Consider the following 16,112-nt stretch of genomic DNA (forward strand, 5'->3'; position numbering starts at 1 on the left):
CGCCTGGTCCACAGTTAGGGTGCCTGCCGGCCTGGTTGTCTTAGTTAGGAGGGCTAGCGGCCAGACCACAGAGCACAAGCTGGGACCGAAGTCCAGGTCTGAGCCGGGCATTTCCTTGACATCTGCCCCTGACCACCACACCAGGACTCCTTGTTGGGGGTGAGGGGAATGTGACATTTGGAGCCAGTCCCCCTCTCCAGAGGGTATTGTCAGTCAGGCAGCTACAAAGTAATGACAAAAAAAGAAATGAACATGGAACAGGCTAACTCCAAACTTCACCCACAGATTGGGCCACGTGAGCATTTACGCAGTGTTATATTGACAGAGCCCCAGCCCCTTCCTTCTGCCTCTCAGGGGCGCTGTCCCTTCTGTTATTCCAAGGAGATCTCATGCACATGACCCTCTTGGCTTTCCACCTGTAGGCTTTACACAGGCTCCAGGCTCTCCTGCGTCCACAAGTATTGCCACTGACCCTGAGCCAGTTTTTTTCTCTTGCCACCCTATTCTTCCCTTCTTCCGTAAGCAAGTTCAAAAACCAAAACAGCACCGGGAGGGCAAAAGAAGGGGAGCGAGACCCAAAGGAAAAGAAAGTAGGAATGTACTCCTTCTGCCATACTTCCAACCTCCCTGCTGCTCTCCAGAGCTCAGACCCAGGTTTCTATCCACTCCTACTGTGGGCTAAAATTGTCATGGTGAAGTCAGCCCTCCCACATCAAATCCAGGGATCTTGGTCATTGTTCATCTTACTCGACATCCCTGAACATTTGCCACTATTGACCTTGCCCCTCCTTGGCTTCCGTGACACCACTTCTTCCCACGCCTCTTTGCCTTCTGTCCGTGACTTCCTCCTCTGGATGCCTCCTCCTCCTCTCCCACCCTTTAGACATTGCTTTTTCCAGGGTTAGAGCCCTCTCCTCCTCATTCCCTGTGTTCTTCAAGTCACCTCACACCTGTGACAGCCCCTGGGCACTGACCCCCAGATGACCTCTGGTCATCTTCACTGGCCATCTGAGGGCCATGGACTCAGAATTGCTAACATCACTCTCATTTAGGGTTTTTTGCCTTCCCAGTAGTATGGGTGGCATCACTGTCTACCCAGTGGACCAAGTCCCAGGCCTGGGTATTGCCCTTCTTCTACACTGCCCTTTTTTCTTACTCTCATTTCTAATTCTTACTGTATTTTACCTCTTAAACCTTCTCCTTCCTTTATGCCTCCCTTAATTTGAACCACTGTAATTCCTTTTATTTTAATGTATTTGGTATAAGGTCTTACTACACAGCTTGGACTCACAGTGATCCTCCTGTTTTCAGCCTCCCCAGCACTGGGATTACAGGCATGCACCATCACTCCAGGTCTCGGTGGCTGGCTCAGGGTGCCCAGAGTGGGGGCTGATGCAGCATGCAGTACTGGGGATTGAACCCGAGTCCCTGCTCTTGCCTAAGTAGGCCCTTAGTCCACTGAGCTATCTCACTGGCCCTGAGCCATGATAATTTCACACTGTGGCCTCCTCATTGGTCTCTAGTCTCAATACCATCCTCCTAGTCCAGCTTTTTCTCCACTCTCTGCAAGAAAGAGTCTTTACTAAATGTAAACAATATCTCACTACTCTCCGATTTGAAATCTTTTAGTGGCTCTTGGGATAAAATTTAAATTCAGTCATACAACATCTAGAACTCTTTAGGATGTGATCTTTGCCTTCTTTATCATTCATATCCTGCCCCTTCCCCCACTGCACACCATCTATTTTAGGCCTCTTGAAGTAGTTATGCACTAGTGTATTCTGTTAGGTGACATTTTTAACTTGTGCAGATTCTTCCTACCCACATACCTAGAGTGTTCTCCACCATCACCGTTCTGTCCCGTGCTCCCATCCCATCTGCCTCAAAGAATTCTTGATTGCCCCCTACTACACTGTGAGTTGTAAGTCTTACCCTTCTTGGTACTCCTGTATTTACACTGTATTTAGCAGATAGTAGGTGTTCCGTAAATGCTGAAAGAATGTATAGGTTGGTAGGCAGGTAGATGGATAGATGAATGAGTAGATGGGTGAAAAAATAGATGTAGATTGGTGGTTAATAGTGACCAACACAAAGAATTGGCAAAACCAAGCCAGGTATGCTCTCCTGCAGGCCCAGCACTTGGGATGTTGAGGCAGGAGGAATAAAAAGTATGAATTCTGCCTGAGCAACTTAGTGAGCTTCTGTCTCAGAATTTTTAAATAAATGCATAATTATCAGTTAAATAGGGCTGAGGATGTAGCACAGAGTAATGTCTCTGGGTTCAATCCATAGTACCACCCACTTACAAAGAGGGAGAGAATATGTAGTTTAAGACCAATTTAATTTTCTGAGGACTCAGGTTGACTCTCATCACCACTCAACAGAATTAAGAATGTTGAACTGCAACCAGCAAAAATAAGCATTAGAAAATCTGAGTAAAATTAAGATTATTCCTTAAGGAACAGTAAGCATGCTGACCTAGGACTCTCGAGCTTCTGCTAGTTCTGCTCAGTCTCACTGTCTGTCTGACTCGTGCAAGACACTTTACTGCCGAGCCTTAGCTTCTCTGTCTATTAAGTAGAGATAATAATGCCAGCAGCCTTTGCCTGTCTCCACAAGAGTGTCATGAGAGTAAATGGGATGGTGCACACAGTGCAGCGAGATCTGCAGGGAAGGTATGTGTTTATAAAGATAGAAATGTAATAACAGTAATAACACCTTGCATTTGAATCAAGCCTTGCACTTTTTCAAAGCTCTTTCACATACATTATCTCAGTTGACTCTCAAAATAGTTCTAGGCAGGGTTTATCCCCAATCTCAGGTGAAGACCAGAAGTGTGGTGTGATTAAGGGGCCTGCTGGGGGCTACGCTTCGTGAGCAGCAGGTCTTCTGACTCCTCGCTGCTGCATATACTTGATGATAACCTTTTTGGGGTAAATTGTCTACTTCCCTGCCACCCTGAACAGAGACTCACATGTAGTTGATCTTCTTCTTGTGACCCAAAGTCTCACCATCTGCATCAGTTCCTGTGCTATGCTCTAGACTTGGCTGTAGGTGCAGGGCCAGGGCCAGCAGTGGTGCCAAAGACAGCCCGAGATGCAGGTGGCCATCTGTGGGCCTCACCACCGCCACCGCTCTGCACCCTGTGCCATGCACTGGGGCTGCCTCTTCTGGTCCTGCCTATTCTTCTCCCTCACCCCTTCTCACCCACAATGCACCCAACACTGTGGCTGCCTCCACCTCCCACTCTTGGCTCTTTTTTTCCTCCCTCTCTTCTACACTGGGACGTCTCCTACATTTTCAGCTTATCCTGTCAATCCCTGAACTTTCCTTCCATCCAGCCAGCCAATCAGAGTGTTCTGGTGGGCCTTGTTCTCCAGAAAAGCAGCCAATCACAGACACTCTGCAAACTTCCCACTCCTGCTCCCTCACTGCTGTTCTCTAGCCCACTCCACCCACCCCCTCCAAAGGTGGGAGGCTCCTGAAGCAAGCGGGCCCCAAGCTGAGCTTTTTCTATGGCTGCGTTGGGCAGCCTGGGGTCTGTTCTACTAAAGCTGCGGAATGTGCTGTCTGGGGACGTGGATAGTCCGAAAGGGCTGGCCTGTGGACCTCTTGCTGACACCCTTCACCACAGCGGCAAGCAGTTGTGATTTCTGCCCTCACCGCGCCTGCACAGTAAGGCAGCCCCACAGGATCTTCATCACCAACCTCTTCCCTCCTGCCGGGTGGCATCCCAACAGCCAGCCCGGTTCCATCCTGGGCACGCCTTGGGCAGCATGCCCGCGCCCCGTGGCCCTTCCCCGGGGACTCCGGGATGCTCTTTCTCCCTAGTTGCTGTGGAGTTGAGCACCTTGGCTTCTCCCCAGGGAGGATATGATGGGTGTGCCCACAACAAGTCTCCGGCAGAGACAATAGGCCAGGAATGTATTCGCTTCCGAACACTGTGTGGGCTCGCACAATTGCCTTGGATTCTCATCCAAGAAACACATCTCACCGTGCGAGGGCGCGGGTGGCTTGCCTGCCCCAGCCCGCCCACGGCCCTCTCTGTGCCAGAGACTCTGATCAGGGGCCACCACTCCCCCAGCCAGGCCTTCAGCCAGCAGGGTGGCCAGACTCCATCCCCCATCTGTGGTGTGGGAGAGGGATGATTCTGTGTCCCAGAGGGTACCTGCTCTGGCCATTGCCTTCCTAACTGGTTTTGTTATTATTTTTTTAATTATGAGAAAATACACAGAACATAAAATTTATCCTTTGAGCAATGTTTCAGTGTACATTTCTGTGGCATTACATCCCCTCATGCTGTTGAGCAGCCATCCCTGCCATCCAGCCCCAGAAGTCTTCATCTTCTCCAGTTGGAACACTAACTCCCCATCCGCCGCCCCAACCCCTGGCAAGCCCCATGTGCTTTCTGTCTGTGAATGTGACTACTCACTCTTAAGTTCCTCACATAAGTGGATTCCTATAGGATTTGTCTTTGTATGACTAACTTTTTGAAGGTTCGTTCCTGTGGCCACCTGTGTCACAGCTGCCTTCCTTGCTAAGGCTGTGTGACACTTCACAGTACACATGGGCCACTTGTTTATCCGTTCTCCCACTGGTGGTTGCTTGAGTTGCTCTGCCTTTGGGCTGTTGTCCATTACACAGCTGTAAGTACACAAGTACTATCTCCATTCAAGTAGCTACTACTTTTTGAGATTCATCTTTGAGTGAGAAAATGCAGTTATCGTCTGAAGATCCCAAGCAGAACATTGGTAAACGAGAGAGCTACTTGGCCTCCTAAAGGTTGTAGCACTTATCTCAAAACTATCTGTCCTATAGGAAGATAGCACTGAAGATGTGAGACACAGAACAGGAATTTGGGGCCAGGGTTCTACACTTAGGGTGATGTCCACAAAGAGCAAGTCCATTGGGGCATCCACTCACAAAAGCTGGTGTGGAGGTGCCAAGTCTGTATTTGTGGGGAGGACAGGACATTGTCGGTGGCCACCAATCCTTTCACATACTCTACATTCCAGCAACTTTAAAGGAAAAGGAAAATGCAAAGCTCTCAGCCTTCTGTGGCTTCCTTGAGAAAGCTTAGCAAGCCGTGTGCAGGGGGCTGGCCGCACAATGTGATTTTTGGCTGTGCACAGACTTTCCTAAACAACCAAGCAAGAGATAAGGTTGGAGGAGAGAACCGGCCCAGAGCCCTGCTGGAGGGAGAGTCCTAGTCAATTTATCTCCTACCATGGTAGTCAGGGGCTCTGGCTCTGCCAAAGAGGAAATAGAGGCAGTGGCCCCCAGGAGCATGGCTGTGGAGAGTGAGGGCCTAGAGAGGGCACATGGTGCGGTCCCAAATGGGGAAGACAAAAGGAAAAAGAGGAAGAATGCAGCCTGCAGAGAAGCCCTGGTCTTATGGCACAGGGGAGCTGAGGGCAGGAGGAGGTCTGGGGTGTAGCCAATCAAGGAGGGAGGCAAGCCTGGCGCACAGGACAGTGTGTTCTGCTGACAACACCAGGAGGCTTTGCAAGGTTCTCCCTGTAGTGTCAACCAGGTCTGTAGGCCCACTGTCCAAGGGCACAGACAGCCACGTTTCGCAGCAGCAGTTACGTGTCAGACCAGGCTCTTCGAAAATTTCCCATTATGTTACCTCACTTGTCCCTCAACCTCAGAACTTGCCAGCTCCTGGGGGAGGCTCTAGGGGCCCTATGAAGCTGTTCAAAGGATAGAACAGGGCCCAGAAGCATCTGATCTGCCATGAGAAACCTGGATTGAGCAGCCACTGTGTGCCAGCCAGAGGCCACCACGTGCCAGCCAGTACCCGGATGCAGCCTGAGCCCACCTCTCCACTTTCCCACCAGCTCTCACATTCCTATCTTCCCCACCCAGCCAGCACTGCCCACTCTGTCTCAGGAGTTACTCCCCCAGATCCAAAACCTTCCCCCTTCTTTGTGATATCCACTAGCAACTTTTAAGGATTTTTTTTTTTCCTTCTAAGCACCAGGGAAACATCTGAGAGAAATTTATCATGGCAGGAAGCTCCAGAAGGTGGCACCGAGCTCTCCTTGTGTCCCCATCTTCCCTGTAGAAAGGTGGGGTCAAGTCTACCTTTCCCTCCGACTCCATACGGACAATCACAGAACCCTGGCATCCCTGGGACCTGCCCCTGTCAGAGTAAGCTGGTTTGGATGCTGGCCCAGGTGACTCAGGAAGTCTGCTGCAGGGTGAGCCCTTCCCCAAGTGTTTCCACAGCCTGCCTTCTGGTCCCTTCTCTGGTTTTCTGAATCCTCCAGATGAAAGACCCTTCCCTATATGGGCCCTAGGTGTGCTGGCTTGGTAGATAGAAAGCTTCCTCTGGCTCTCCTTAAGGATCTGTAGTCCTGGAACCAGAGACAGGAAAACTCCAGAAGAAGGCGCATGTGTGTGGGGTACAGCTGTGTGCTACAGCTGGGTCCACTGCACAGACGTGTCAGGTGGATGTGCAAAGTTCTTTCTGTCTTTTATTCTAACAATAGTGCCTGTGTTGTATGGCATGTGTATGGGTATGTGGGCAGGAGAAACTTCTAGAAGTAAGAACTGCTAGGTCAGAGGATGTATATCCTTGCCATGTTGATACTTAGCACCAAGTTGCCATCTGTAGAGTTGTTTCCCTGCCCTAGTACTGGAGGTTGAATCCAGGGCCTTCCTGCTGGGCTATATCCTTACCCCTTTTTTATGTCTAATTTTAAGACAGGGTCAGCCAAGTTGCTAAATTGTGCAGGCTGAGCCTGAGCTTGCAGTCCTCCTGCCTCAGCATCCCCTAGGGCTGGGATTGCAGGTCTATGCCAACACACCCAGCTGAGTTGTGCCAATTTACTGTGTTATATCTCCACATACAAGAACATTGTTAGCAAATACTCTCCAAGGGCTTTCTAGGCACCAGGTAGTACACTCAGCCCTGGGGATAGCACTCCACCAAACAAGCCCTGCCCTCGAGAAACTTCCCTTTTCTGCAGAGAGACTGACAACAGGCAAGCAGGTAGTGTGTTGGGAGAGAGTGCCGGGGGTCAGGTCTGCACAGGCTGCTCAGGACAGCCTCTCTGGTGAGGCGTGCTCAGCCAGAGCTCTGAACAGCTGAGGTGAGGTCTGCAGCTAGGAGCGGCTGAGAACTCCTGGGGCAGAGCACAGAAGCCCTGAGTCGGAAATGCGGTACATGCTGCACCACGGAGGATCTCTGCAAACATTACATGAAAACAGCTAACCACAAAAGACCGCATACTGACTGATCCCATTCATACGTTGCTTCTGACGTAGGAAAATCCACAGGTGCAGGATCCTTCCTGTCTTTAGGTGTTACCAGGGGCTGGCGTGAGTAAGGAATGGGGAGCAGCTGCTAGTGGTATGGATCTTCTAAAGGTGATGAAGATGTCCTGGAATTCGTTGGTGGTAATGACTGCCTGACTCTGCGTACCATAAAACCCAATGAATTATACATTTTAAAAAAGATGAAGTTTATGTTATGATAGCTCAGTTTTATGAATTGTATTTCAGTTTAAAAAGAAACAGAATGTGCCAGGCAGGTAGTGGGATCCCTTGTTGGGAGTGTGGCCAGGCCAAGTACCAAGGAGTCTGGCTGGGGAAGCACCGTGGTCTCTGGTTAAATCCACAAACTTACTGCCTTGGTCTTGAAAGATGGCAATACTGGGCCAGTAGAGATGAATGCTTGCTTGCTGGACATGCTCCCATGGCTGGGCCCAGAGGCTGGCCCAGTAGCAAAGTTTTTTCACACACAGTCAGCACGCGGACATCCTTAAACTCACTGTACTCGGCACACTCGCTGCCACCCTCAGACCCCCGCAGCCCTTCTCTACGAGGGCTTCTACTTGCATCGTTCTGAGCCAGCCAGGACTCAGTACTGCACAGTGTCCTCTGCCTGCCCAAAGCCAGCAGAAAAGTCACCCCTTCCGGATGCACTTTCCATTCTGCCTTCTGGTCAGCATGAGCTCTCACTCCAGCCTGTCCCTCAGAGGTGTTTGTCACAGGACAAACATCAGGACTAGATCTGGAGTGACCAGAGGGGGGCAGGCAGCCTGGCCACCCTAACTGATTTCCTCTCCACCCTCTTCTTCACAGCTCCTGCAGTCTCAGGATGTGAAGGAAGATGCTGTCCTTTGCTGCTCTATGGAGGTAAGCAGTGCAGTTCTGACCCATACATCCCTCGCACCTCCCAGGTGAGGGCACCGGGGTTACTGACCCAGGAGGAGTGTTTGTTGAATGAGGCTGGCAGAGAGTGGCTTCTTGAGGGGGCATGGAATGCTGCATGCAGAGCCGCCTACCCTAAACCTGGTAAGTACTGATGGTGACGGCCACCTTAGGAGTTGCTGCCTCCATTCCCCAGGGATGGCCACTGCTCACTGCTCACTCTGCGATCCTGTGTTACAGCCTGGCTCTGGCTGGTCCCTGGAGCATATCTTTGCCCTTTGCAAACAATTCAGAGTCACTCGAATGGAGTGAAGGGAGGAGGGAACACCCAGCTGGGGGCCTCAGCCTGGTAGCACTAATGAGCATGCTGTATAGGTGGCTGTGTCCAAGCTACAAGGGAGGAGCTCAGAGAACAGGAGCCTGGAGAGAAGCCTCAGGCCTGTGCCCTGGTCATTTGTTTCACTTGTTGAGCTCTAGCAACACAACATGGTGCTTGAGGAGATAAGGGCTGGAAGGGGAGAGGGCGTGGGCCCTCCCTTCAGACAGCTTTCAGGCTGGTGAGGACAGGTCCCACACACATGTGGGGTGCAGGGCTGCATGGAGCTTGTGTCCACACAGAGCACAGCTCCTCATGCAGTCGGGGGGGGGGGCTAGGAGGTCAAGGACAGCTCTGTGTAGAAGGCAGATTGGATCATTGGTTGGGAGGACAAGGAGAGGTAGGACAACACATAGGACCAAGGGAGCTGCTGGCCAGTGGTCCAGAAAAATTGGAGCTTCTTTTCAAGGAGTTTTTCAAGATTCTGGGGTCCCTCAAGATCATGCGGCTGTAAGTTTGAAGACCAAAAATTAGAGAGAAAGAAGGGCTGCAAGGACAGCCAACATTTTGGCCCTAACCTTTCAAGGTCAGTGAAGACTCAGGACATAGGAGAACCTGTACTGTAACATGATGTAACTCAGTTGTGTCCCAAATTTTCTGACCAAGGAGATTATGGGGCCACAAAGGAAAGTGATCAATGATGTAGAGTGTGCCTAAGGAGAGTCACATGGAGAGAAAATATTCTCTCAGGCCTTCACAGAGAGAGCACATTGGCCAAGCAATGGCCATGACTCATCCACATGGCTGACACTGACAAAGGATCTACAAACTGCGATACAGGGTTTCAGGATAAATCCTGAGGGGATTTGACTGACCTTATCAGATACAAAAGTTGCATTTCTTGTTATATAAATCTTGCTTTATCTTGGTCTTAACAATCCAGCAAAAAAGTGTAAAAATGAAATATAAAAAGTAAAGCTGTATTAATAAATAGGCTGAGCTGTAAAAGGCTCAAGTCAACAAGTTCTGACATTTCCAGTCCTAGGGAAAACCCACTACTGTTATGGACTACTGGACTATATTGGAATATTTTGCTGAATTTATGCATCTACAATATTTAAATGACAATAGAATACCCTTCTGTGACAAAACTAAACAAAAAAGGGGATACAAATGAACGACCATTTTGTATCTGTATATTCAAAATAGGATAGATATACAACTGCATTCTCTTAATTCAATGAATAGAGACATTTATTCTAATAGTGTTTGTGGACAGGATATCATGTCTGCATTTTGTACAATGAATAACTATTAAGACAACAATATTCAATGTATTAATTATTGAAACTGCTAGTAATCAGTTTTGAAACTGTCTCATTGCTATTTGTTTCTCAATAAAATTATTTAAAAAAAAAAAAAAAGGTCATGTGGCTGGCCCTCTGCCCCAGTTCTTATTACCCTCCTTCCCTCAGCACAAGCAAGGGCAGAGGTTCTTTTATTTTTTTTTTAATTATTTATTTATTTTTATTTATTACATTTATTTATTGTGTGTGTGTGTGGCCAGCTCAGCCCACCAGGGGGCGGGGCTGGCTGGCATGTGGTGCTGGGGATGAACCGAGGTCCATGTGCTTTGCCAAGCTTGTTTCAAGTAGGTGCTTTAGACCACTGAGCCATCTCTCCAGCCCCCAGAGGTTCTTTTACAGGCTGAAGAGAAGGGGAGAGAGACATGGGCAACCTCGGCCCTGCTCTCAGCTTCCACCTCATGCAGGCCCACGAAGTTAGTAATGACTAAGCTCGATCTAGGGAGACCCCCTCGAGGAGAGACTAACACAGAGCCACCTGACTGCCCAAGGGAGTGTATCACAGGGGCTGCTTGAGGGAGTGAGTGTAGTCCGGGCAGGCTCCCTGTAGGAGGGGAGGTTCTTGGGTGAAATGGACAAAGGATGTGTTCCTGGGGAGGGCTCTTTGGGCAGCAGACAGTATTTGGATTCCTCTCATTCCTGCTTATAGATGGTATTCAGTGTGCGACTACACAGGCGATTCTCCCAGCTGAGGCCTGCATGTCATTAGCACAATCCCTGTCCCCAGTTCACCTAATGACCGTGGTCAGGTAACACTGTAGCCCCCAGGTCTTGTCCTAATCAGCCACCTCTCTGCCTGCAGCTACAGAGCACAGGGCGACTGCTGGAAGAGCAGCTGCCCGAGATGATGATGGAGCTCCTGGCCAGTGCTCGAGACAAGATGCTGTGCCCCTCTGAGTCCATGCTGACCCGGTCGCTGCTCCTGGAGGTCATCGAGCTCCATGCCAACAGCTGGAACCCTCTGACGCCCCCTATCACGCAGTACTACAACAGAACCATCCAGAAACTGACAGCCTGACAGCCAGGGGGCCTGGCGGGAAGCCCGCAGGCAGCTGGGGCCCTGGTGCGCAGAGCCAGATGGACAGGCGGGAGGACAGGGGTGGCCCTGGTGGGAGAAAGAAATGGGCAGGAAGGCAAGCAGAGTCAGTGGCCAGTCTGGAGCCAGCCAGGAAAGGGATCAAATCCCTGAGAAGGGCACCCCACCTTACACATAAACACCCCCACCCCAGCCCAAGCATGTGGCAGCTCCCACCAATAAGGGAAGCATGTTTCTTTTCCATGGTGGCCCTGGCCTGCGACCTCCCTCATTCCCACCCCTATCTGCCCCTGCCATCCAACCCATACACCTCAAGCAGAGATCTCTCTGCCACTCCTCAGACCACCCCACCCCCCCCCAAACACCAGCCTCCCACATCGGGGCACTGCTTAGGTCAGAAAGGATCTCAGAAGGCTGAAAAAGTGGGTCGAGACGGGCTCCCATTGTTCCTTTCGTGCTGTCAGCCGCAGTCGCCAACTGGCAGCAGGCAACATGTAGCAGATGTCCGGGAGGACAAAGGCAGGCACGGTCCCCACCAGCCGCCAGTAATTGACTGCCTTTGTCAGCCACAGTGGAGCTAGGGAGAGGCGCTTTTCTCTAACCTTCACACCCCACCCTCCCAACCTCAGTTCCTCCAGCCTTGGGCCCCCAGCCCAGGCCTAGGGGGCTGGCAGCCGGGAGGGGAGCTGGAGCTTGCAACTCAGCTTGCACCCTTTTCTTTTATTGTGTTTTATTTTTCAAAAGTTGGTTGCTTTGAAGTCTCTTCTCTCAATGAAAATATCCTCTGTGTGATCACAGTCAGCCCTGCAAGGACCTCCTGATTAATAGGAGATCCAGCCCGGCCCCCTCTAGAAGGATTCTAGCCATAGACAGCTTGCCAGTAGCCAATTAGGGTAATTGGAAACTTCTGGCACGGCGGGGGTCCCCCCTGGAATCCTGTGCCCCCTCCCCACCTCGCACACCCCCTCCCCGCCTGCAGTGACTCTGCTCTCCTGTTTCTGTCTCTCGAGGGATGTGGTACTGCGGGTGCTGGGCTGTATTAGACCTGGCCCTGGCCATGGGGGTCTTGTGGCAAATGGCCCAGAACAAGGTTGGCAAACTAAAACCAAAATGAAAGCTTGTCCCAAGTGCCTAGTGAGGAGAAAGATGGAGGGAGAGCTGCCTGGCTGCCCAGGATTTGTCTAAATCATGGGCTGTGTCACTGCCCAAGCCTTATCCTAGGCAGGATCCAGAAGGCCTTCCCAATGTTGGGAAAGAGAGAAATTGTTGAGTCACAAGAAGGACAGTCAGGTAGGCTTTCCTGGCTGGAAACAAGGCTGGATTTCTTTGGAAGGCCCTGGCCTAGAGAACAGTACCTTCTGTGATGGCTAGAGAGGAAGGTGAGCTCAAGCTCTGGGATGCTGGCATCAGGATCACAGCCTGAGTCCACACAATCCATGGCTGAGGTATGGAGCCCATGTTTTGATGAGTCCTCCAGAAAATGCCATCAGAACCCAGCAGCCTCCTGATTTGGTCCTTTACTGAGGTTGGTCATATCCTAGGTCACACCAGAAACCTCTTATGGCCTCCTGATCCAAATCAGACTGGCGGGGAGGTGAAGTGGGGGGAGATTTCTGCTGATCATTTCTAAATCTAGGTAAAAGTTCTCCATTCTGCCTGGCTTTTCCCCACTGAAACTGGCCTTCCAGTTCCAGGGGGCGTTCAGGTCCCCCTCCCAAAGCCTACTTGGGACAAGGTGTGAGAGGGCACATTTTCCCTTTAAATAGGTCAATGGCCTCTGCCAAGAGGCCCACTCTGCCCCTGGCTGGCTCTGGCCCTTGCCTTCTTCCTCCCCCACTCCTCCTTCTCAAGCTTTCTCAAGCTGTTTCTCACTGCTTCTCTCCTGCACCAGCCCTCAGCCCCAGCCTGGAGCTTGGGGACACCAGAAACCCCCAGGAGTCCTTGAAGGAAGAGTTGGGCTGATGTCGGTTGGGATGCTCAGAGAGAGCACTGGGGAAATCACGCTCTCCTGGAGTCAGGTAGCCCTGGCCAGGCAGCTGCTCCCTGCAGCCTCCGAGGGCCACGCCTATGCTCAAAAGGGCCCCTCTTCCCTCAGGTGGTGGAGGTGGTGGTGGTGGTGGTGGTGGTGGTGGTGGTGTGTGTGGGTGTGTGGGAGTGTGGGGGGTGTACAAGCGTGTATGTGCATTGGCAAAGAACAAAGCAGGGTCCCCAGAAGACAGAGGTCTGACAGTTGAGTCTCCCAGACCCCATACTCAGCTCACAGGCAGGCTCCAAGAAGGGGGCTCTCAAGGTTCTTGTGGAGGGGCTAGTGACCCCTGTGAAAGTTAGAGGACATTGTGGGCACCAAAAGTCAGATGTGCTTCTCCTGATGGCCTGTTTGTGGGGGTCTGGCCTCAGGGCCAGGCCCTCTTTGGCCTCGAGGACTAGTGTGAAGATGTGAGGTATAAATATGTATTATATATAAATATATTTTTAATTACGTGTTGTGTCACGGTGGCTCCAGACGTACAGTTTGCCTAATTTGTTCCACTGCTTGAAAGCACTTCCTGGCCCATCTGAATAACACTTTTGGCTGTTTTTCTAAATGCAGGTTGCTGCTACTTTTTCAGACATGGAAGGAAAACATTCAAAAAAAAAAAAAATTTTTTTTTTTTTTAAAGAAACAGCAAAGCCTAAAATTTCAGAGTCTGGGGCAACTTCCCATGGCAGACTTTCAGACAGGAACTAGGGAGCAGAAGTGGGTGCCCCGCAGATCCCCGCCCCTACCCCATGCCAGAACCTCCTGTGCTTTGAAAGGCCCTCTAGGTGTTGTCCCCACTCAGCAGCAGGCCTTGGGGCATGGACGAGGCGCACTGCAAGCATCTCCTGTTGACCCTCTTGGTGTGTTGTGTCCTCCCTTCCCACCGACCACCACCCTTCACCCCCCACCCGGTGCCTGTCAGGCTGAGTTCAGGGCTGTCTTCCTCTCAAGCAGCCCCCTTGCCATTATTCTCCCACCCACCCCTAGTCCTGGTGGTTTTGCCTGGGCTCTGGTGCCGCAGTCCCAGAAGGGCTCCCAGGCACCCTAGGACGTGGCTGGAAGCTCCATCGTCCTCTATGGGGACGGTGCACCCCCAAACCCAGTTCTGTCTGTTTGTCTTTCCTTAACCAGTCTGTAAACCTTTATAGTTTGGGCATCATCCTGTCCATGTGTAAATGTAAATGTTGACCCAGTCGGTATTTATTCTAATTTTTATTTTATTTTATTTTATTTTCTCTGAGGGGTGGGATTGTGGGAACCGTACCACTGGCCACACCCTGGGCAGCTGCAGAGGCCAGGGCCCAGATGGCTTGGCTGCGAAGCGGAGCAACCCCCTGGGGCCACACCAGACAGCCCCTCCAGGAAGCCCAGGCCCAGGCCGTTATCTGGCATCAGAAGCTGCCAGTGTTCCTTGTCCCGCAGACGTGCGGGCCTGCTGTGGCATGGTGTCCCTCAGCTACCAGACACTCACTGTGTTGGGAAACCTCTGGCTGGGCTTTGAGGATGGGGGTCAGAGAGAAGACGACTCTCCTCTGCACAGGACGCTTGCATGGAGCGGCCAGCCACCTCACCCAAGCCAGCGGGGAGCGGGACAGCAGGACCTACCTCCTGGAGCAGGGGTCTGGGGCTTCCCACCAAAGCTGCAGCAGAATCCTGCTCATGCCGACACCTTCCCGCCATTGGTATGTCCTGCTTTCCAGCTGAACCCAAACTACAAGTGGGTTTAAAAAAATAAACCGTACCAAAAACCAAAAATGCCCTGAATCTGTGGTTTTTTTCGTGTGTGTGTTCAACAAAGAAACCCTTTCCCAAAGGCTTTGTGCCTCACTCAGTGGGGCTGGCAGGGGCCTCTGAGGAGACCTTTCCAGGCGATGAGCTAATGAGAAGAGTTCCCGCAGGGTGGCCACTGCGAGGAGCAAGGGCAGGCTCTGGGGCCTGGTGACAGCTGTGAAGCCGTTGGTCTGGGAAAACATGGGTGAAAAGAGACTTCCGCCCTCAAATCTGGGCTCTGGCCTATCCAAGGTGCTAGAATTTCTTAGAGAAAATGGCTTTTATAGTGCAGCTTGGGCTTGCTGCATTTTTTTTTTTTTTTTTTTTTTTTTGAGGAACCGGGGATTGAACTCAGATCCCTGAGTTTGGCAGTCAAGCGCTTATCCTACTGAGCCATCTCCCCAGCCCTTGCTGCATATTTAACTTCCCTACCACCAATACCTACCTCTTCTCAGGAAATTTCCCTGTGGCATTTGGCAGTGATCCATTTGAATAAGAATGAGACTTGGGCCTGGAAACTTCCAAAAGTTAGGAGCAAGAGGGTATCCAGTCTCTGTTGATCAAATAGGTCTTTCATCAAAAAATCCCAAAAGGGCTCAGTGATTTATTTTCCTGTGATGACACGTCCCTCGTTGTACACAGTCCCCCATGGGAAGGAAGGAGGGACACTGCCTCCTGGTAACAGAACCCCACCGGGATTCTTGCTGGCTGGAACTGGCCCCATCTTTCGCCTACTCAGGTGGCTGCCACAAGATCCACCCTTCATCCACTCATGTCCTGGCCCCTGAGATTCAGCTGTTGACTCTTACTGAATCACACCTCTCTATGACACTGCATGGGGATGAAGTATACAGATTGACTAGAAGGAAATATTTTAGTTAAACAATTGAGGTATTTGCCAAGCCATTTCACCAACAAAATGCAAGAGAGTAACAGCAGAAATTGGAAGTCAAAAAGGAAAGTGTTTGAAGGTAAGGTAGAGGGTGGGAAGAGAGAGTCCTAGCGACACTTCACCTAAAGGAGAGACTGCTCTGAATGTCTTGGTCCTATTCCTGTTTGGGGACACAAACATTCAGTCCAAGATCTAAATTGCTCCTATGAAGCCCATCATTCAAAAAATAAATGTTTTAACCCTGTGTTTCTCCACCACCTCTGCTTATGTTTTTTCTATCATCTTTTTTTGTTATATAGATTTTTTAGATTACTTTTTAATTTTTTTCCATAATTTTATTGAGAAACAAAGAGTAATAAGACAGTTTCAAATCAAATTGGTAGGACAGTTTCAATAATTAACACATTGCATACTCTCTTCCTAGTGGTTAATTGCTGTACAAGATGTGGACATCATATCCTATTTACAAACACTATTAGAACAAATCCCTCTATTCATTAAGAGAATGTAACTATATATCTATCCTAACCATTTTGAATACACAGATACAAATG

General features: G+C 50.5%; 1 protein-coding gene across 5 annotated transcripts in view; it reads left to right on the forward strand.

Annotated features, from left to right (window-relative positions):
* Ctif (cap binding complex dependent translation initiation factor) overlaps positions 1–14,644 on the forward strand; it is a 315,277-nt gene extending 300,633 nt beyond the window's left edge. For 4 of the 5 annotated variants that reach the window (XM_023714714.1, XM_023714712.1, XM_004623636.2 and 1 more), the window contains 2 exons: positions 8,092–8,145; positions 10,643–14,644. In XM_023714714.1, coding sequence (XP_023570482.1) covers positions 8,092–8,145; positions 10,643–10,858 — 270 coding nt within the window. In that variant the 3' untranslated portion in view covers positions 10,859–14,644. The remainder of the gene's footprint in view (positions 1–8,091; positions 8,146–10,642) is intronic. The other variant, XM_023714720.1, reaches the window with a different exon arrangement.
* Positions 14,645–16,112: the final 1,468 nt, after the last annotated feature.

Source organism: Octodon degus, unplaced genomic scaffold (assembly GCF_000260255.1).
Source record: "Octodon degus isolate 3935 unplaced genomic scaffold, OctDeg1.0 scaffold00003, whole genome shotgun sequence".
NCBI classification, from domain to species: Eukaryota; Metazoa; Chordata; class Mammalia; order Rodentia; family Octodontidae; genus Octodon; species Octodon degus.